At 45.1% G+C, this 22,154-nt stretch overlaps 1 protein-coding gene across 1 annotated transcript in view; it reads left to right on the top strand.

The window, feature by feature from the left end:
- Nucleotides 1-22,154, top strand: part of ITGB5 (integrin subunit beta 5) — a 126,101-nt gene that overhangs the window by 39,886 nt on the left and 64,061 nt on the right. Inside the window, exons 4-5 of the mRNA XM_032268306.1 lie at nucleotides 4,866-5,025; nucleotides 6,265-6,599. Of these exons, the coding sequence (XP_032124197.1) occupies nucleotides 4,866-5,025; nucleotides 6,265-6,599 (495 nt within the window). The remainder of the gene's footprint in view (nucleotides 1-4,865; nucleotides 5,026-6,264; nucleotides 6,600-22,154) is intronic.

Below are 22,154 nucleotides of genomic sequence, written 5' to 3' on the forward strand. Positions count from 1 at the left end.
ATCTCTTGACCTCGTGATCCACCCGCCTCGGCCTCCCAAAGTGCTGGGATTACAGGCTTGAGCCACCGCGCCCGACCTATTTGCTTCTTTTTACTTCTGTCCTAATTGGGCCCTTTCTCCAGACAGATAGGGTGTGTCCCCACTTTCATTCTTCCAAGGCCCATCCACTGACAGATTCTAGATTGGAAGCTGGCAGAGACTCAAGGACTGGCTCCAGGCGCTCAGCATTTAAATAGTCAAGGTTATGACACATTACTTATTCAGAGCTCACTCTCTAAGCCCTCAAAGGCAGACCCCCTTGCAGACAGTAAAACTCTTGACAGTGAGTACAAGGCACACTGAAGCTGATTGTAAGGCAGGAAGTGCAGTGAAGAAGGAGAGCGTGGAAGGAAACCTCTGGCCTGAGTTATGCGAAGCCCTCTTCTCTAAGCTGGGGAGGCACGCGCAGCGCGGGGCACAGTGTGGCTTGGTGAGGAGGCCGAGCTTTATCTCCACACATCCAGGCAGCGCAGCATCCTGCGTCTCCTCAGAAATTTCCCACTGCTCCTCGGAGAGAAGGGCACACTCTTGGAGATGTAATCTGGCTGTTCCTGGGCCTGAGCCAGCCTGTACGTGTGCTTTGCTTGTCTTCTGCTAGTAGCACTGTGAGATAGTTACCAACATTTTTTTTTTTTAATCAGAAAATCTAATTGAGAATAACTAGGATTTCTAGGTTTTCTTGAAAAACTGGGAGATCTGGGAAAGCTGGGCTTGGACCACAGGTTGTTTAGCTGCCGCAGTTTCTACCACTCCCTCTTGTCTTGCAGCTGGCCAGTTGAACCTGCTTCCATTCCATGCCTCAGCTCAGGGATGTTTGTTCATCCTTGTCAAACTACCCCTTTCCTCCAGCTGCTGTGGAAAACCACAGCCCTTCTTAAGCTCCAGTGGTGCCTTCAGTTAGGTGTTTCTCTCCTGTGGTGGAAGCAGCGTTAGCCCCCGGGAAGTTTTAAGGAGATGAGGAAGTCAGGATAAGGGATTTAATTACTGTGCAGGACAGCTCTGAGAAGAGAGAGCCAGTGTGCATGGGACTGCCCTAATGTTTGTCCCTCCTTCTTCGGCTCCCAGTGTTTCTGCCAAAGGATCCAAATCCTAGACTCACCCCTTCCTGTCATAGACTGCACCAGAAATGTGAAATCTGAAGTAAGAAGTCCCAGGGCTGCCATGGGAAGAAAGGCTTAGAGTAATTTAATCATCAGATTAAGGAACCGCTTAATGTTATTCTGAGTAATAGGTACCGTTTCACTGGGAAGAGTCACATGATATTCACTGATATAAGGTTTGAAGGATTAATTGGGCACTTTATTTCCAGTTCTGAACATTTTTTCTCTTGTTAGAAGTATTGGGTTGTTGTTGAAATACGTATCATGTAAAATTTTGTGCAAGTGAGATGATACCTTTCATCCCCATTTATATTTTTACCTTTACGCATTTCTCCCAAGAAGTCATACTATTCCTTCACGACCTTGAAGATGCTATTCCATTGTCTTCTGGCATCTCTTGTGGCTGATATTAAGCTTTCTGCCTGTCTAATCATTTTCCTCATCTCTGGTGGGCTCTAGTATTTTCCTGTGCTTTTCTTATTCTGTAAGTATATGCACACCAATGTATCTAGGTTGGATTTTTATTTATATTGTTAAGGCCGGGCGTGGTGGCTCACACCTGTAATCCCAGCACTTTGGAAGGCTGAGATAGGCAGATCACTTGAAGTCAGGAGTTTGAGACCAGCCTGGCCAACATGGCAAAACCCTGTTTCTACTAAAAATACAAAAAGTAACCGGGCTTGGTGGCAGGTGCCTGTAATCCCAGCTATTCAGGAGGCTGAGGCAGGAGAATTGCTTGAATGCAGGAGGCAGAGGCTGCAGTGAGCTGAGATGGCACCACTGCACTCCAGCCTGGACAGCAAAGCAAGACTCTGTCTCAAAAAAAAAAAAAAAACAAAAAAAAAACCAGAGAGTTCTCTCCTATTGCATATAACTTGGTCTGCTTGTTTAATCTGAGGGTACAGGCATGATCTCTCTTATTTCCTGTCTCCTATTTTCTCTGATACTGTCTGATGTCAGTTGAAATTTCTCATACTAAACTTTGTGTCTTAATTTTTCTCCCATGTTTTCTACCTTTCTTTTTCTCTCTTAGCTGTATTTCTTCCAGTTTACCATTTAGCTCTTCAACTGTTTAATCTATATACTGAAATTTCGCTTTTGAATTTCAGTGACTATGTTTTTTATTTGTTTAATTTATATTTGGTTCTTTTTTAGACCCTTCTGTTTTTCATACTATTTTTTTTTTCCCAGAGCCTGCTGTTTTGTTTTTCTAACACTATCCTATCTGGCTTTTGGTTTCTATTATTTTCTCTCTTTGAACGTTTTAAATATCTTTGTTCTAAAGTATTTTATTTTAATTGATTAATTTATTTATTTATGATAGGGTTTTGTTCTGTTGCCCAGGCTGGAGTGCAGTGGCACCATCTCGGCTCACCACACGCACACCGCAGGGGCACACTGTGGCTTGGTGAGCAGGCCAAGCTTTGTCTCCCCACATCCAGGCAGCGCAGCATCCAACGTCTCCTAAGATCAAGTGATTCTCCTGCCTTAGCCTCCTGAGTAGCTGGTATTATAGGCGTCCACCACCACACCTGGCTAATTTTTGTATTTTTAGTAGAAATGGGGTTTCACCATGTTGGCCAGGCTGGTCTTGAACTCTTGACCTCAGATGATCCGCCCGCTTCTGCCTCCCAAAGTGCTGGGATTACAGGTGTGAGCCACTGTGCCTGGCCTAAAGTATTCTAAATTATTCTGTTTCTGCTTCTTGAATTATGGATCCTTCAGGGGGATCTACAGCAGGTCAGTGTACTGGACCTATTGACATGCCCTAATGAATTGTTTCTCATGTGATTTACAAGCTTTTCACTAGTACATCTTCACTGGAGGTTGTGGGAGCATCTCTGCAGAGCAGTTTTATGTTTGCTGCTGTCGAGAATCTCCAAGTTCAGCGTAGGACTAGTTTTTCTGTAATTTTTCATTTGGGGATTTATTTGCCATAAAAGCAGTGTGTTCCAATTGCTCAGGCCTGGAGTTACGGTTTTTTTGGGTAATTCATCTCACCCATGGTAGATGGTCCGCTTCTGTGCCGCTTTCCTAGACCAGTGGCTGGAGTGTTTCCCTTTCTGGCTTTAGTGGCACACAGCTCTTTGTAGTGCTCAGCTTTGTGCAGAAAGCCCTATTCCAGTGTTCAGCCCTGTGCAGGACCGAGGCTCAGCATCTGTTTATGGTAGACCCTGCTCCAAGCCCATGGGGCCTCAGTCAAGGCCTGACACATTGGGAGGTCCTTGGCATGAGTGCCTGCTCATTTCCCACCTATTCTTCTTTTGAGACAGAGTCTTGCTCTGTTACTCAGGCTGGAGTGCAGTGGTGCCATGTCAGCTCACTGCAACTTCCACCTCCTAGGTTCAAGTGATTCTCCTGCCTCAGCCTCCTGAATAGCTGGGATTATAGGCGCTCACCACCACGCCCAGCTAATTTCTAAATTTTCGGTAGAGATGGAGTTTCACCACATTTGCCAAGCTGGTCTCGAACTCCTGACCTCAGGTGGTCTGCCTGCCTCAGCCTCCCAAAGTGCTGAGATCACAGGTGTGAGCCATGGCATCTGGCCCCCACCAATTCTTTTAAATCCATTCATTTGGTTTTTTGGTTTTTGGCTCCTTCTTTCTCTCTTTCCCTCTCTCTCTCTTTCCCTCTCTTTCTCTTTCTTTCTTTCTTTTTCCTTTTCACCAAAACCAAATACTTCTGAAAGTTTCATTCATTTATTGAATAGTTTCCTCTTCATTTCTGGGATTTACTTTCTAAGCTTCCAGTCTAGGGTATATATTAAAAATTTTTTAATTACATTTTATCCAGTGGTTCCATATGATTAGAGTTAGAGGAGAGCCTTTCCATGTCAGCTTGATCCATGATATTGTCCTGAGGCATTAGATTATTTTCTGGATTTGCCTCGGTCTGGTGTCTTCAAATTGGATTCACTTTTTATACATACAGACACTCCTTTGGCTCTTTAACCATATATGTTTTATTTTTTTATCTCCCTTGTTAATAATCCTCAATTTAGTAACTCCGTGTGCATGGTGCTTATCTGGGGTCCTACAGCACAGACACATAAGAGGGGTGGGCTGGTCTCCCGGAATGACCCCAAAACATCCAGGTCTTCAGGCCACTCAGATGGCTGTTCTGGATTAAGTCAGATAACTTGTCACAGGTGACATCCTATCCCGGTGGCAGTGGAGACACGCCTAGGGTCTGTGTGACAAGGCTCATACCAAGTCACCTCTTGGTATGAAGTGACTCTGGCTTGGTTATAGTCAATTCTCTGCAATGAAGACTTCTCTCTGGCAACTGCTTTTCTCATTGCTAACTTCTTAACAGTCATTCTTTGCAGTAAAAATGTATCTGCTCATTGGTGTTTTCTGTTTGCGGGAGTGAAAGGGAGGAGGTAAAACATGCTGAGCTGTAGCGAGTTGCTCACAGTGTTCCTGGTAAAACAGCAATTATTATTCAGTGTTTTTCCTCCCTGTCCACAACGGACCTGACCAAGTATAACAAAAACACACACCTGAAGTCCTAAATCGTGGGCCAGAGCCACATAGGAGAATGCAGGATCTTGGAGGAAGAGAGGGGGAGAGTTTGGATAGATTTACCTCCTTCTGGGCCTGTTATCCACTTGCCAAGTAGCTGAAGATGGGACCTCAGTTCCTCCTTCCAGCTGGGAATGTAATATCCATGATTGTTCTTTTTATGAGAAAACTAGGAGGTAATGGAAAGTTTGGGTGGCTGCAGGTTAAGGTTAAAAGCGAGTTCCACCTGTCCAAGCACAAGGCGTTCATGAAGATTTCAGGAAAGGAGAAGAAAGAAACACAAAGGAAAGCCAGGCAGGGAGAGCTCATCGCCCCTCCTGCCGGCCTTGGCCTCAAGAGGGAGAGTGGCAAGTATCACAGGAGTGGGACTGATTGATTCTCTGCAGGGTGGGCCTGTTGCTGGGGACGCTGTGCTGTGCTATTGTGACTGTGTGGACGGAGCAGGGACTGTAGCCCTGAAAGGGAATGGAACGGCCCCTTACAGAGCCAAAGATTGCCTCTTTACAGAGGGGAGCCTGCCCAGACCTGCCCTGGTGAGGCTGCTTTTTGACGGCAGTTAAGGCAGGGTCCTCCTAGCTGTTTTCTTTCTCAGGCGTGCAGCTTGAATTAGATTATAAAGCCTTTCCCTCAGGCCTGTTAGTGCTCGTTTTCCATCATTCATTTATTCTGAAAGAGGCACTTCCTTAACACAGTCAGACACCCTGCACAGTCCGACCCAGCCTGCCTTCTAGGCTCCTCCTCACCCCTCCTCACCCCTTACTCTGCACTGCAGCCCCCCAGCCACCTTCTGTCCTTGGGCTCTGTGCTCCTTCCTGCCACAGGACTCTTGCACATGCTCTTCTTTGGCTTGGATACTCTTCCCTTTACTTTGTAAACCCATATGTAAAACAATATAAGCTCTCTCTTCCAATTTTGTTAGGTCTAGATCAAGCTGAAACTCTTAGAGCTGTAATGGAAAGTAACTTCAGGACTGGGGCCGGCTGTAGCCTCCGCAGAAGACTGAAAAGGAGCTCACCCAATATTTCAGGAGAAAGGCTTGGTATTAACCTATTACTGATGTGCAATATTTCCTTCTTTCCCAATTCCAGATATAACTTTTCATTTGAAGATACTTAGTTTCTAAATAATTTTTATTGCATTTAGCAGAATTGGTAGTTTGTCAGCACAATATTTAGAAATGAATGAAGCAGTAGATAAGATGATTTCATTCCTGTTCCATTGAGCATTTGTTCGTGTGCCTGCACATCCTGGTTACTGAGTGGGTTGACATGATGAAGTTATGTGATCCTGTGATCCTTTGTCACGTGGCAGCAACAGCAGAATCGATGTAGAAGCTGGTTGCATGGAGTAACTTCACTTACATTGCCCTCACTGGACATTGTCCACGTTCCTTAGCCCAGAGGACATTTCCTCTCCATTGTGCCTAGGCTGGCCCACACCTTGGGTCCCACACGTCTTTCAAGGCCCATGACAAGCCTTCCTCCAATCACAGTAGCCTACTATTATCTCTGTTTCCTTGGAACCATTTGCCCCTACCATTCATTTACAACTTGGCATATGCTGCGTTGCCTGCAGTTTAGGGCTGATGTTTGGAGAGTAAGGACTATGTTATTTATCTTTGCTCGCTGTGCCTGTCCTATGGGCATGTAGTAGGTGCTGGGTAAATATTTATTGGTGCCTCTCAAGGCACTCAGTGAACGCTCAGAACACTTGGTTAAGATTTACAGACAATGATGGAAAAGTGATTCTTCTCTTCTTTCTCTCTAGTTACAAGTTGTTTCCAAATTGCGTCCCCTCCTTTGGGTTCCGCCATCTGCTGCCTCTCACAGACAGAGTGGACAGCTTCAATGAGGAAGTTCGGAAACAGAGGGTGTCCCGGAACCGAGATGCCCCTGAGGGGGGCTTTGATGCAGTACTCCAGGCTGCCGTCTGCAAGGTAACTTTCCTTTCTGGTCCTGTCCCTGCACAGGGAGGTCAAGGTAGAGAGTGTCAGTGGGTGTTGGTACTTCCTGCAAGAGACTTTGAGTGCCCCAGCATGTGGCTCCTGACCCCTCCAAAGTCAGAGAATGAGCTCAGTGGAACCTCTGGGAAATCTACAGCAATCAAATCAGCCGGAGCTCGGGAATGGATTGGGCTGGTGTATGTCTCTGTGTCAGGGTGTGGTTGTGTGCAATGGAGTACTGTCTGCCAGAAGACAGCTGTTCTGCATTTATACATTGGCTTTTTGGTTTCTTTTGAGGGAAAAAAAGTAAACGTCACGTCATAGGCATAGAAGCTTGTAGAACTTTCTGGATCAATTTTGACAAATCTTAGAGATTGCTCTTTTGGGAAACCCAGTTGAAAAAGAATTGTGTGACATCTTTGGTTGCAGTTCTAGTTATTTGTTTACCTCCTACTTCTCTGTCATATATAATCCAGAGGGAGGGGCCGGGCGCGGTGGCTCAAGCCTGTAATCCCAGCACTTTGGGAGGCCGAGGCGGGTGGATCACGAGGTCAAGAGATCGAGACCATCCTGGTCAACATGGTGAAACCCCGTCTCTACTAAAAATACAAAACATTAGCTGGGCATGGTGGCGCGTGCCTGTAATCCCAGCTACTCAGGAGGCTGAGGCAGGAGAATTGCCTGAACCCAGGAGGCGGAGGTTGCGGTGAGCCGAGATCGCGCCATTGCACTCCAGCCTGGGTAACATGAGTGAAACTCCGTCTCCAAAAAAAAAAAAATCCAGAGGGAGGGCCTAGACTTAGATCAGAAATGAACTCATGCTCCGAGAGGTTTCAATCTTAGCAAAATATATAAATGGAATGTTAAAATAACTTAGTTTTAAAATAATTTTCTACTGTTGAAACAACCCAATAACAACAACAACAACAAAAAAAAACCCACTCTTGAATTCACTATCATAATACATACTTTAAAAATGTGTGTGTCTCTTCCTAGTCTTTGTGTATACATTTAGATTTTTTCATAGTGGTCATCAATAGAGTGAATAATTGGTTATGCTTTCTTGGAAATTCTGGCAGATTCCTCAATAGGTGGGGACTCTTTGGAGGCCAAGGCGGATCACCTGAGGTCGGGAGTTCGAGACCAGCCTGACCAACATGATGAAATCCCGTCTTAAAAAAAACAAAATAGGTGGGGACTCTTCCATTTGGGGAGGGCAGGGTCAGAGGCTAGAACTCGGTCTAGAGAGCCTGCAGCTGCTATTCACTTACTAATGATAAGTACTTAATTGCTCACTTACATAGTTTCTGACCTTAGAGCTTGAGTCTGTTGTGTCATACAGACTCATATTTCCTCTCCACTTAATCCTTGACAAGATGGGAAGAAAACTGCACTTGTCCCTTTTGAAATAAAAAAACAAAGTGACAGACGGAAATGAATAAGGAGAAGGTAAAATGTAAAGAAAGCAGCAGGGCCGTCTGCCGTTCTCTTGGTCCCACTGTGGTTCTGCTCGTCACAGAGTCCGTGGGCCCCTCCTGGAGAAGAAATAGTGGCTTCCTATCCAGGACGGCTGCAGTATGGCCTCTTCCCAGCTGCTGGCCAGAGCCAAATGGTTTGATTCAGAAGTCCCTGGTGTCTTTTAGCAGTCTGAGTGAGCCACACGGAACATAGCTAGAATGTATTCAGTTCTGAACCTTTCAAATTTTCACAAAATAGTTTGTGACATTGATTCAGAAAGAAAAATTATTATTTTTGACTGACTTTCAGATATTGACTGTAGGAGGTGTTTTCTCCACAGACATTCAGCCAAATTCTGCTTCTTGGTAGGAAAAAAATAGTACAGGGAAGACATAGGATCCCCTTCATCTCCCCACCTTGAGGATTTTGTGGATTTTCTTTTTTTGAGAGACAAATTCGTTTTTCTCTGAAGAAAGACCCCAATTACAGGCCTAAGCAGTGTCGGAGTGTATTTTATTTAATTAGATGAATTGAAAGGGCATGATTGATCGCTTGGACCACAGTATTGTTTGAGAAGCCATTTGATCTAGTCTTATGTCTATGGAACCTTCCTGTGCCATCCCCGATGGATGAACTCTTCAACCTTTTGAAAACTCAGTATTTCAAGACTCAAGCATTTCAGAGGCGATGCTAGCAGATTTTCTTAATTCATCATCTGGACCTGGTGAATTATTGTTGACGGATAGGTACTTTGTGAGCTAGTTTCAGTGTTGTACGTGTTCAGATTTTCTCTTATACCTCACCATGACCTTTACAAAAGGGAATACCTGGAAAGTTAATAATTGCTCAGAATTATGCAGCTGATCAGCCTCCAGCATCTCTCCTCGCCTTTTCTTTTCCTTTGTGCTGTCAGTTTATGCTCAGGCGCATACTAAGCAATTTCTTTCTCATTTGACATCACCTATTTATAATATATATCATCCTCCCTGGCTCACCACAGCCTTATGGTAACAAAAAATTGGAAGTAGTTTATGGAATACCTTTGGGATAAAGACTATGCAACAGTCATACTATCTAAGATATTTAATGACTTGAAAAATATGTAAGAGGCCGGGCGCGGTGGCTCAAGCCTGTAATCCCAGCACTTTGGGAGGCCGAGGGGGGTGGATCACGAGGTCAAGAGATCGAGACCATCCTGGTCAACATGGTGAAACCCCGTCTCTACTAAAAAAAATACAAAAACATTAGCTGGGCATGGTGGCGCGTGCCTGTAATCCCAGCTACTCAGGAGGCTGAGGCAGGAGAATTGCCTGAACCCGGGAGGCGGAGGTTGCGGTGAGCCGAGATCGCGCCATTGCACTCCAGCCTGGGTAACATGAGTGAAACTCCGTCTCAAAAAAAAAAAGAAAGAAAAAAGAAAAATATGTAAGATATTAGTATCAGTTGGCTCTAATAGTAACTTTGTTCTCTCTATGGTCCCTCTTCTAGGAAAAATTGTCCTTAGGGAAGATACAACTCAATGTTTTAACATTTTAAGAATTTTTAGAATAATACATAAGATAAAGATGGACATGGCAAGTGGGTTATAAAACAATATGGACAGTATACTTCTGTTTTGCAAGCAAAAGAAAGAAAATGTGGAAAAGATTGGAAATTGAACAAAATGATAACGGTAGTTGTCTTAGGTGACAGGATTATATTTTTCTGATAGGTGACAGGCTTATTTTCTTCTTAGTGGCTTTTTGTTTAATATTTACCTAAATTTCCACAGTGAATATGTATGATTTCTTTTGTTTGTTTTTTTTTATTCTGGAACAGTTTCAGAATAAAGAATGGTGAAATGAAACACCATGCGCTCATTGTTCATCTTTAATGATTAGCAACTCATGACCAGTCTTGTTTCATTTGTATTCCCAACCACACCCATATTTGAAGCAGGTCTTGGCTATCATTTGTAAGTCCTGAGTATCCCTTACTTTGTTTACTGAATGCTGTGCCTCCTCCTGATCTGCCCAGATTAAAGGCCCTTCCGCTGAATCCTGCAAACAGTGGAACAGAGGGAGAAGGCCTGGAATTTTGTGGAGCTGGCTCTGTGCCTCATAAGGGCTGGAGCTGGCTGGGCAATTCCCCGGCAGCACTGCACGCTCTACTTCCCCTGACCCTGCGCCCTGGATGGAGCTGATAACAGGCCTATCTCCCAGTGCCATAGGGAACACTTTGTCCTGGCTTTATTTTCACTCTGGTTTCATTCTTATTTGTGTTTCCCTGGATGGGCTGTTAGGTATCAACTTGTTGGGATTTAGGGATATGGAATATTCACGTGTCTGACTTTAAATCCCACCTCTGTGGCTTGCTCTTGGAACGCTGTTCTTTGAGAAAAGAAGGAAACTACCTGCTTCTATTTAGGATTCATTTCATTTATGATAAGGACCCTGCTTCTATGAGTGGAAGTTTTGAGTTGCCTTATTTATCCCCTGCAGGTCACATTGCTATGAGAGGCCATCTAACAGCATCCATAGCTAAGGGACACCTCTCTCATCAAGGCAGGCATTTTTTCTAATGCACTGTTCCTGGCTGAATTAGAGTTGGAGAATGCCACTGCGCATAATTTCTTATCTTTACCCAGAGCCTATGATTGAACCTGTTTATACTTTTTTATGGTCAGAATAATGGTTTCTCTGCCAGGAATTTGGCTATAAGTTGTTTATTCTGAAATTGTACAGGCAGAAGTGTGATGTGTGGTTCAGACTGGAAATGTGTCTGCTTTTCTATTCTCTCAAAACAGGGAGTGTCCTTGGCCTAGGGAGGACAGAGGGTGAGCAGTTGCCTGGAAGCTCTGGCTCCCAAGTTGTCAGTGATCACTTTGTTGTTCATCATGGCTCCCAGGTTAAAGAAGCTGCACTTTGAACTTGGCTGGGTACATGCTGGCTGCACAGTGTTCTATGTGCTGCTTGTTCTTGTCAGCCAGAAAATAGGATCCATGCAAGCCAGCACGTTTCCCTGTTTGTCTTCACTGCTAGAGCCTTGGCACTTATCCTTTGTATTCTTTAGACAGAGTTTCTATTTTAATCCTGATTCTCTTAATTTTGCATCATGTGTTCCATTTTTATAGCATTTATGTCCTCTCAGAAATAGATGGATGAAGAAGTCTTAAGGTAAATTTACATATTGAATAAATTCTTTTTGGCAGGAGTTGAGACATTTCTTCCCTGGCCAGAATATCTTATCTAAAATGAAGACCACAGCCTCAAAAGAGCTGTGATTCTTGCTGAAGGATACTTACCAGAGTCCTACAGTATATTGGTAGAACTCTAAGAGTTGTTCCCATTTTACAGGGGTGGAAACTGAGTGCAAGGATTAATTGCACTTAGTAAGGAGTAGAACCAGAATGTGAACGAGTTCTGTTGATTTGAAATACTGTGCCCTTGTTATTACTCAGTGACTGTGTGCTCTGGGAAGTAGCAATAATGCACCATAGAGCAAAGGGCACTGCAATTATTTATTAAAAAAATTTTTTTTTTTTGAGACGGAGTCTTGCTCTTGTCACCCAGGCTAGAGTGCAATGGCACAGTCTTGGCTTACTGCAACCTCGGCCTCCTGAGTTCAATCTAGTTTTCTGCTTCAGCCTCCCGAGTAGTTGGGATTACAGGCACCTACCACCACACCCAGCTAAGTTTTCTGTTTTTAGTAGAGGCGGGGTTTCACTATATTGGCCAGGCTGGTCTCAAACTCCTGAGTTTGTGATCCGCCCACCTCAGCCTCCCAAAGTGCTGGGATTACAGGCATGAGCCACTGCACTCAGCCTAAAAAAATTTTTTTTCGTTTTCTTTTTTTTTTTGTAAGGGAAGTCTCACTCTGTTGCCCAGGCTGGAGTGCAGTGGTGTGATCATGGCTCACTGCAGCCTTGCCCAGCTAACATTTTTGTATTTTTAGTAAAGACAGGGTTTTGGCATGTTGGCCAGGCAGGTCTTGAACTTCTGGGCCCAAGTGATCTGCCTACCTCAGCCTCCCAAAATGCTGAGATTATAGGTGTGACCCACTGCACCCAGCCTATTTAATTTTTTAAAAAAATAATACATTCCAAATCTAGGAAGGCACTGAATTTAAAGTCATGTTTTCCTGACTCAAGCTCTGCCTCTTCTGCTATCGGCTGGCTCCATGGAAGCCAGCTGACTTCTCCGGGCGTCAGAACGCATGTCTGAGAGATGCAGGGAGGCACAGGGCTGGAGGGAGGTGCTCCCAGGCTGCCTTGGCTGCCTTCCATCTGTGCCAGTCAATGCCACTTGTTGCAGAGGACTTGGTCACAGCCCTGTCCCCTTTGCTCAGGGCCTTTGATTTTGCTTTTTTGTCTCTTTGTTTCAGGCTTAAGCCTCAGACCCAATAGGAGCTGCTGCAGCTACCTGTAAAATGTGGAAAATTCCCCAGTCCCAGAGTCAGGCACAACTTAGGGCATCCTCTTGCCCTGTCCCAGCTCCCAGTTCCTGCAGAATGGACTTGGTTTCTTTTGACTTGTTGCCTGATTTCTTTTAGACCTCAGACTTGTGTCACTTTTCCAAGCATGAGTTGAGAAATACAGGAAATTGCCTCTCTTTCCTCAAGGGAGGCATCCCCCAACTCCTCAAACCTCTGTACCACCTGATGGGAGGGACCCACCACATGTTCTGCTTCTGGGCTGTCTGTCTCAGCACATGTGAGCTGCTTCTGCTAGCACATCGCACCACAGGTTTCCGGGTTTGATCCAGCGCCAGGCTGCCTGCTTTTCTTGTGCTGCTGTGTCTTTGGGAAACACCATAAAGCACTGGATTTCCCTGGGCGCTGTGCATGCAGGTGCGCAGACCCTACCCCCTGCGGGGTTGTTGTCGGACAGGGGTGGCGCTGCTTTCCCTTGGCTTTCTATGTGGCAGACGGCTGTTGTTTCATGCGCACTCCTGAATCCTTCTACTTTTTTGGTCTCTGAGGTGACGTCTCAAGTGCAGGACTCCATGGTTTCCTTGCTCTGCCCTCTGCCGTGAGCCGTGTTGTGGGCTTCACAGCCTTGCCGACAGCTGCTGTTCTGAGTTGAGCAGTGGGAAATGGCTGAGTCATAACTCAGTATTGTGAACAGGGCATGTGGGAGAGTTTGCGTTTCTTTTTGCCCTCTAGTGTAAACCAGCCACATGCCTGCCCTCCACCTGTGCTTAGGAGGTGTCTGCACATGCTGGTGGCTCCCTTCACTGACCAAGGCAGGGGATAATTGTCCCAGGAAAGGCTAGGAGGCCCCTTTGATGGCTGGGGATCTATTTCTGTACCAGGTGAGAATGTCAATTTTTTTTTTTTTTTTTTTTTTTAAAGACGGGGTTTCACCATGTTGGTCAGGCTGGTCTTGAACTCTCGACCTCAGGTGATTCACCCACCTTGGCCTCCAAATTGCTTGGATTACAGGCGTGAGCCACCACGCCCGGCCCAATTTTTTATTTTAAGTCAGAGGCTCCTTCTTGCTTGGAATGTCCACTGGGCAAAGATGAAAGGATACAGGAATTTGCTCTTGGGCTCATCTTGCCCAGCTCTCTGCTCAGCCTCTACCTGTGGCCTCTGCATTCCAGCCACAGTGACCTGGAGTCCATTACTCTGACTCAGGCAAGGCCTTTGCACATGCTGTTTCCTCTGCTTGGATACTCCTTCCCTGTTTTCCTGGTTTTCTTTGATACTCCTTCCCTGTATTCTTGGCTGGCTTGTTGCCTGCCTGCCTTCCTGCCTTCCTGCCTTCCTGACTTCCTTCCTCCCTTCCTCCCTCCTTCCCTTCCTCCCTTCCTTCTCTCCCTCTCTTTCTCTCCCTTCCTTTCTTTCTCTTTCTTTCTTTCAATAGATTTCATTTTTTAATAGCAGTTTTAGCCTCATAGCAAAATTGAATAGAAAATACAGAATTCCCATGACTTCCTTTTGACTACCACACACAAAGCCTCCCTCACCATCAGGATTCCACATCAGTGTGGTACATTTGTTACAGTCAGTGAACCAGTCAGTGTTGACACATCATTATCAACCAGAGTCCATAGTTCACATAGGGTTCACTCTTGGTGTTGTACATTTCTGTGGGTTTTAACAAATGTATGACAACAGGTAGCTACCATTATATTATCACACGGAGTAGCTTCCCTGGCTGGGAAGTCCCTGTGCTCCACCTATTCATTCTCACTTCCTCACTCTGAATCTGTTTTCCTTCTAATGTCTAACCTGTACCTGTTTGTATTTCAGATATCAGCTTTACTGTCTAGTTGTCAGAGAAGCCCTCTCTGATGGATTGCCCTGACTAGATCAGGATACCCTGGCTCCTTAATCACTTCTGTCCCAGTTATCATCTTATTTTTGTTTATTTGAAGCATTCCTAGAATGCCTGCCTCCCTTTGAGATAGTAAACTCCCTAAAGGCAGGTACTATGTAGTTTTTTTTCTCATGACTGTATATTCCCAGCACCACACACTGCTGGGCACATAATGGGTCCTTATTAAATATCTGGTGAACAAAGGCTTCTTTCTCACAGGTGCCTTTATGCTTCTGAAGTTCAGTAATACCAGGTTCTTCTGGTCCCAAGCTTGTCCCATCCTGGATGGGACTTCCACCGTCCCATCTACCAGGCTGCCTCCATGGAATTTACAGTGCTTCATGCAAATTCATTAAATCAGAACCAGCAGTACTGTTACTTGGTAATACTTTTCCATTCAGGAGGCTTTTTTTGGCTATCCAGTAAATGTTCAGTGGCAGGTATGGTGGAGAAAACTAAAGATGGATGAGAAGTCACTGTCCTCTGGGTTTTTATTTGAGCCTGCAGATCCATTAGAAGGAAAATAACCTGTTTGGCAACATTAGCTTGAACTGTATAAAATTATTGATATTTAACTATTGATGATATTTGGTATTTGCCTATTAATTTTTTTTTCCTGAAAAAAATGGAAAATTCGTATGGTTCAACCTAGAATTCAGATTGGACCCTGTCACAGAGAACACATTAGAAGCATTATCCTGCACATTGCTGGGGTTTGGGCTCAAGAGGAATGTCCATATCCTGAGTCATAGACCAGGATTTCTTTTTCCCAAGGGAAGAATTGCTACACTTTTGGCCTCATTAAGTTTAGCCACAGAACAGGCTATTTCAAAAAGATATTTCATTGCAAAGAGTGGATGGATGTAGGAAAGACAAACTAAAAAGAATGTGTTTGTTGTTTTAAAGGGATGGAAATATGCCTGAATGTCAACACGATTCAGAATACCAATCACAGAGGCCATGTAACCTTGTTTTCCCTGATGTGCTATGTTTGAATTAAGACTCCCCTGTCCCCAAGCTCAGATCTACTGTGGGAGCTGCCCACTGGCTGGCCAGGTCAGTCCACTTTCCCTCCCCATTCCTGCCTTAAAACCTGTTCCCCTCTTCCTCACTGCTTGCCAGAAAGGTTGTTGGACAGTGTTTTGTTACTGCGTTTGAAAATGTCTCAAGTACTTACTGTGTACAAGACGTCCTGTTAAATGCTGTGGGGCATGCGGAATTTAAGTAGCCATGGTGCCCGTCTCCACTGGAGTCACTCTAGTTATAGGACTGATGTCTGTGTACGATCTAAGGCACAGCCAGAACACAGACTCTGGAAGGACTGGCTCCTTCGGACCGGTGGTTCAGTTATAGCATTCTTCTCTCTCAACGGGTCATCCTGGTCTCTTGCGTCCCGGTGATATGCTGGTGCTGATGATGCTGTTGATCGCCACTGGCTGAGTGCTTTTGAGAGCCAGGCTCTGTACCGGGCATTTAGCAGGGTTTCTTTCACATACTCCTTTGAAGGTGGCTTTACCGTCTCCTTTGATGAGAAAACGAGTCTAGAAAGGTTGAATAACTTCTCAAAGGTCTTACAGCCACAAATGGCAGCACCAGAGTTGGAAACCATATCCACCTGCTGGTATGGCTTAACCTTAACAGAGTGTCTGCCAGCTTTTGAAGTCACATAGGAATGGAGAAGCGGGAAGGGTGTGCTTCCAAAGAGAGCACAGTCCCAGTCTGAGGAACCATCACAATTACCCACATGACCCAGTTTGCCACTGTAGAATGATACTGAAACAGTCTCAGGGCAAGACAGTTGCATGTGCCCTTTTTTTCTGGAGCTAAGAGTTTCCTCTCTATCAGAAACAGTTAGCATGTGACTCTGTCAGCCCTCAGGGTTTTCCAGGGAGGCCACTGGTACTGACGCAAGGTTAGCATGCCGATGGATACGTGAAATGCTTCTTTGCCCCTGGCTTCCCTGCCTGTAAAATGGAAACTCTGATATCTGTCTTCTCATTCCTAATTTGGAGGGTGTCTCAGACCCATTGGCTGTGGTCTTGGGCTTTCTCAGACAGCACTGAGGCCAGATGCTGCTTTTCACATGGTGGATCTCTTCCAGCGAAAGAGTGCCTGTGCCTGGTGACTCTTCTGTGACAACTGGGGCCTGTGGGCTGCATTGATAACAGTCTTGAGGGCCTCTTCATTTGGACAGCTGTTAATTTTAATTAGGCAGATAGACACAGAATCAGAGAACTTGGAAATTTAAAGCTACAGTCCCTGGGATGTCATCTTTATTCCGGAACTCCCTTGTGTTTCAACTAGCAAGTCAAGGTCAGTGAGCCAGCCCATGTTCAGGCAGGCCCCGCTTGTGTTTTCTGACAGCTGAGTGAGACATTGGCTTTCCTCAGATTCCCAGGAATTGGAGGTCTGAGCCTTCCCCTACACTTTCCCACGGGGCGTCCTTGAATCTGCCTGTCTCACTTTTCATGCTCTGCCATCATCCATTTGCATAAATAAGTTACTATGAAATGGACCTGGGGACCCCCAGGCTTAACTTGAGCCAGTAGGAAGACTCAGCTGCCAAACACAGGCCGCATGCTCCAGATCTAATTCAGAGCTCACAGGCCAGTTTTTCAGCCTAGTCCTCTGTGCAGGTCAGATCGCATCCAGGGAACCATGCCTGGCCTGCCTCTGGGAGCTGTGTTTAAGACAGACATTGACAGCGAGAGAGCAGAGGGCATGAGTGGATGGTGCCGGATATGGGAACCACATCCTCTGAGGAGAGACGCCATGGGAAGAAGTACAGTAACTGACCTCAGGTATCATTATAGAAGAGGGAATAGACCCTTTGGCTAGTCCAGGGGATGTACTAGGGTAGCCATAGGAAAGTAGGTTGGAGTCCAGTGTAAGGAAGACTTTTCCTTTCTTTTCTTTTTTGAGACGGAGTCTCGCTCTGTCACCCAGGCTGGAGTACAGTGGTGTGATCTCAGCTCACTGCAACCTCCGCCTCTCAGGTTCAAACAATTCTTGTGCCTCAGCCTCCCAAGTAGCTGGGATTACAGGCATGTGCTACCACGCCTAGCTAATTTTTTATTTTTAGTAGAGACAGGGTTTCACCATGTTGGCCAGGCTGGTTTTGAACTCCTGACCTCAGGTCATGTACCCATCTTGGCCTCCCAAAGTGCTGGGATTACAGGCATGAGCCACCGTGCTGGGCCATGGAAGACTTTTCTAACAAGGAGAGCTCAGCAGTGTGGCAATGAGTATGTGTGTGGGTCCCATACCCAGGTGGCGGGTGCTGGAGGAAAGATCTCTGCACTGGATGGGAGGCTGTACAAGAACATCTGGGGTTCCTTCCAGACTTCAGGTGCTACACGTTTTCTCCGTTTTTTCTTTTTTTCTCTTGAGACGGAGTTTCACTCTTGTTACCCAGGCTGGAGTGCAATGGCGTGATCTCGGCTCACCGCAACCTCCGCCTCCTGGGTTCAGGCAATTCTCCTGCCTCAGCCTCCTGAGTAGCTGGGATTACAGGCACGCGCCACCATGCCCAGCTAATTTTTTGTATTTTTAGTAGAGACGGGGTTTCACCATGTTGACCAGGATGGTCTCGATCTCTTGACCTCGTGATCCACCCACCTCGGCCTCCCAAAGTGCTGAGATTACAGGCTTGAGCCACCGCGCCTGGCCTTTCTCTGTTTTTTCTACGCAGTCACCTGCTGGTGCTTTTGTCCTGTTGTAGCCCCTTGGAGCCTGTCTTCTCTGGTTCTCAGCAGCACACTCTCTGAGCTTCCCCTCTATTTGTCTACAGTGACCACGAACTCTGCTGTACGTGCTCATTTTACCTGCCAAGTGCAGCTGGTGTCTAGAATATCTCTTCCTGGCTCCTGTGGCTTCCCATGGAGCCACCTTACCATGTGGGTGAAAGTTAGGTGCGACAGAGGCCAGGGACAAATTGTGGCGGGTGGGGCAGAGAAGGATGGAAGCTGTTCTTGGTCCTCTGAGTGACTGCCTTTTTTGTCAGACCTGTAGCCACAGAGTGTGACTCCTTTCAGCCCTAAGGAGCCACATTGCTCCACAGGCTGGAAGTTTGTGTCGTCAAACTAGTGAAACCAGGTCCTTTACTCCCTAACCATTTGTTTCTCTCCCTGCCAATCCCTATGTTCTCTGGGGCCCAGATGTTGGAAGCGAGCAAGCCAGCAAGTCTGTCTTCCCTCCTGGGAGGAGTCCGTTTTTGTTAATTTTCTCAGGGACTGGGAAGGGCCGGTCTTCCATCTCATTCCCGCCTCCCCTTTTCATGGATGACTAAGAGTAAGGTCAAATTTTAAGGAACCAAGAGGAGGAAATGGAATAGGTCTGCTAGTCTTAAAAAAGAGAGTCGAGTTATGAAAGTTTGGTGGCGTAGCAGGGTCAAAAGAAGGCCGAAGTCTTGTTATTAGTGGGCCATGAGCATATTTGTAGGCATGTGGAAGGAACCAGAGGAGAGAGTGACTGATGGAATAAATTCTCCACAAAGAGGGTGGGGTTTGCAGGGTTGCATTTCCTCAAGGAGGGAGGAGCACATCTTCCCTTGGGGTGGTGAGATCAGAGGGAGGCTGGGAGGACACGCCAGTTTGTTTAGAGGAGAGGAGAGCGCTGGCTGAAAGGCATCCTAGGGTCTAGGACCAGAACTGTGAGATCCTGGTAATAGGTAGAGAGGGAAGTCCTTTTACCTATCTCTGTGGGAGATGAAACAGGCGAGGTCATTCCGTCGCGTGCGTGTGGAAGTGGGAGCTGGAAACAGACCTCGTGGTGAATTTAACCAGTGAACAAAGAGAAGTTACAGGATTCACAGCCCTGACTGGAGCCCAGGCTTCGTGAGTCTGTGTCCAGCGCATTTCCGCCCCACGTACCCTGACGCTTTCATCTGAGGCTCACCTCTGTCATATTTCGTGAAATTGGTTTTGTTTACATTTTGGCTTTACTCAGAGACATAGAGAAAAGTTCAGCTAAATAAGTAGATCTTCTCCTTCTCTTAAAAACTATTTTTTGTAAAAAGAGAATACATTCAACATAAAAAATTAGAAAATGTAGGTAAGCTGAAAGGAAAAAACATCACCCATAATTCTATTAATACAATCTAAAGATAAGATCATACGCTTCAGAATTATAGACATAAGTGACAGTTTTTCAATTCCATGGAAACACTATGATGATAACTATTAATTACTGTTTATCCCATACCAGGTACTGAGTGGGGTGCTCAGTATGTGTCATCTTGTTTAATTCTCTCAACAGCCCTATTTTATCAATACTATTATTATCTCCCTCTTATAAGCGAGGAAGCTGAGCTAGGGAAAGATTAAGTAACTTGTCTAAGATCACAAAAACAAGACAAGGCAGACGCGGGGCCAGACACCTGAGCCCATGCACGTAAATTCTGTGTGGATACTGCTATTAAATGAAAGAGTATTTGGGCCTGGTGTGGTGGCGCATGCCTGTAATCCCAGCATTTTGGGAGGCCGAGGCCGAAGCTGGGATGGCTGGAGCCTAGGAGTTCAAGACCAGCCTGAGCATTGAGGTATAGCTGATGTACAATGAGCTATACATATCGAAAGTGTACAGTTTAACAAATTTTGACATTTATGTACACTCACGAAAGCAACTCTATGATCAAGGTAACAAACATCCTGGACCCCCAAAAGTGCATTTATGGCCCTTGTCATTTCTTCCTCCTCTCCCTCCTGCCTCCCTTACCCCAGGCAATGAATTTGCCTTCTGTCACTACATACTAGACTCCATTTACTGAAATTTCATATGTCTAGTATCCACTCTCTTTTTGCCTGCCTTATTTCCCTTAGCAGTTACTTTGAGATTCATTCATGCTGTTAGTATATCCGTTCATTCCTTTTGTTGCTGAGTAGCATTCCATCACATAGATGCACAGTTTATGTATCCATTCACCCGTTGGTGGACATTTGGGTTGCTTCTAGTTTTTGCCTGCTATGAGAGAGCTGCTATAAATGTTCATGTTTATGTCTTTGTATGTTTTCATTTCTCTTGGGTCAGTAGCCAGGAGTGGGTGGTTGGGTCATATGGTAGGTATTTAACTTTTTAAGAAACTGCAAAACTGTTTTCCAAAGAACATTTATCATTTTACATTCCTACCACAGGGTGTGAGGGTTCCAGTCTCTACATATCTTTATCAACATTTGATGTGGTCAGTCTTTTAAATTTTAGCCACTTTAAAGGCATGTAGTAGGATCATATTGTAGTTTTGAATTAATACAAGGCTTTTAAATTGTTTAGTATGTAATAATTCATATTTCCTGTAACAGTTATGTCACTTCACATACCAATTAGTAAAAGGAGAAAAGAAGAAATGTAAAAATTGTTTCTGGTCCTAGAATTAATAGTTACAAGTTCCCTTTATAGTCCCTTTTCTGTGTTAACTATAATACTTTTTAATACATTCTGTCTAAACATAGCAACAGCTCTTCAAAGCAGGCTTACTTCTATTTTACAGATGAAGAACTGAAGCTAAGAGAGGTGAAGTGACTGACCCAGGGACCCACAGTTAGAACAGAGTGAAGATTTGACCTCAGAATCTGTTCCAATGCTAGTATACTCTGGCCCTCATGCTATATTCCATTTGTAGTTCATTGTTTTCTTTTCTTTCTTTCTTTTTTTTTTTGTATGTGTGTGTGTGTTCAATCCACTTTCCCACTATTGCTTCCTTCCCCAGACGTGGAATATGGAACTCAAGCCTTCAAAACAGCTAGCTCTGCCAGCCAACCCAACAATAAGGGAAATTATTTTTAATGTAAATACTCTGTGGAGTCACCACTTGTAAAGGCTCCAAGCCTGCAAGCCTGGGTGATGAACAAGCATGTCCCGACTCATTCGCAGCAGCCCAACCTCTGGGTTAACAAACCAAGTTGGTTAACACCATGTACGTAACAAGAGCCCACTTCACAGAAAACAGAATTATTATTCTTAGGCTGAGCCATCCTTCACTTGTGGAGCTATTTCCATTTCAGATGCAACCTTCCATTCAACAAACATTTATTTTGGATCTAGCTGCCACAAGTTGAGAGCCTATCATGAACCAGGCACGTTTATGAATTATCCCATTTATTACATGCACAGTTCCTCTCTGTATATGATTGTAGGCGAGAGTTTGTTTATCTGAATCTGGCTTCTCTGGCCCTTGCTAGTTGATGGGGTGGCCACTTCACCTCTCCTAACACCAGTTTCCTTACCTATGAGATCGCAACATATTACCTATATCACAAGGGTTGTAGTGAAGATTAAGTGGAATAATGGAAGTGTATAATGCATGTTTTGTATTATTGTTCCTGTTTTCATGATAAGAAAAAAGCTTTTGAGATGTTGAATAGTTGCGCTGAAGCTGCACAAGTAATTAGGGGCAACAAGAAAATTCGCATGCTCAACAGAAGGCACCCAAGTTCCACATTGTCCTGTCTTCTCACTGCCAACCCACTTTGTGTCCCCAGAAGGCCCTCAAGAAGCTGGCATGGAAGAACTGCCACATTCACAGCTTAGTTTTGCAGAAGTTATGCCTGCCTTTTTTTTTTTTTTTTTTTTTTTTGAGATGGAGTCTCATGCTGTCACCTGGGCTAGAACGCAGTGGCATGATCTTTGCTCACTGCAACCTCTGCCTCCTGGGTTCAAGCAATTCTCTTGCCTAAGCCTCTCAAATAGCTGGAATTACAGGCATGACCACCATGCCCAGCTAGTGATTTATTGATTTATTTATTTGTTGGAGTCCTGCTCTATCGTCCAGGCTGGAGTGCAGTGGTGTGATCACG

This window comes from Sapajus apella, unplaced genomic scaffold (assembly GCF_009761245.1).
Source record: "Sapajus apella isolate SASKATOON/1434 unplaced genomic scaffold, GSC_monkey_1.0 scaffold178, whole genome shotgun sequence".
In the NCBI taxonomy this organism is placed as follows: domain Eukaryota; kingdom Metazoa; phylum Chordata; class Mammalia; order Primates; family Cebidae; genus Sapajus; species Sapajus apella.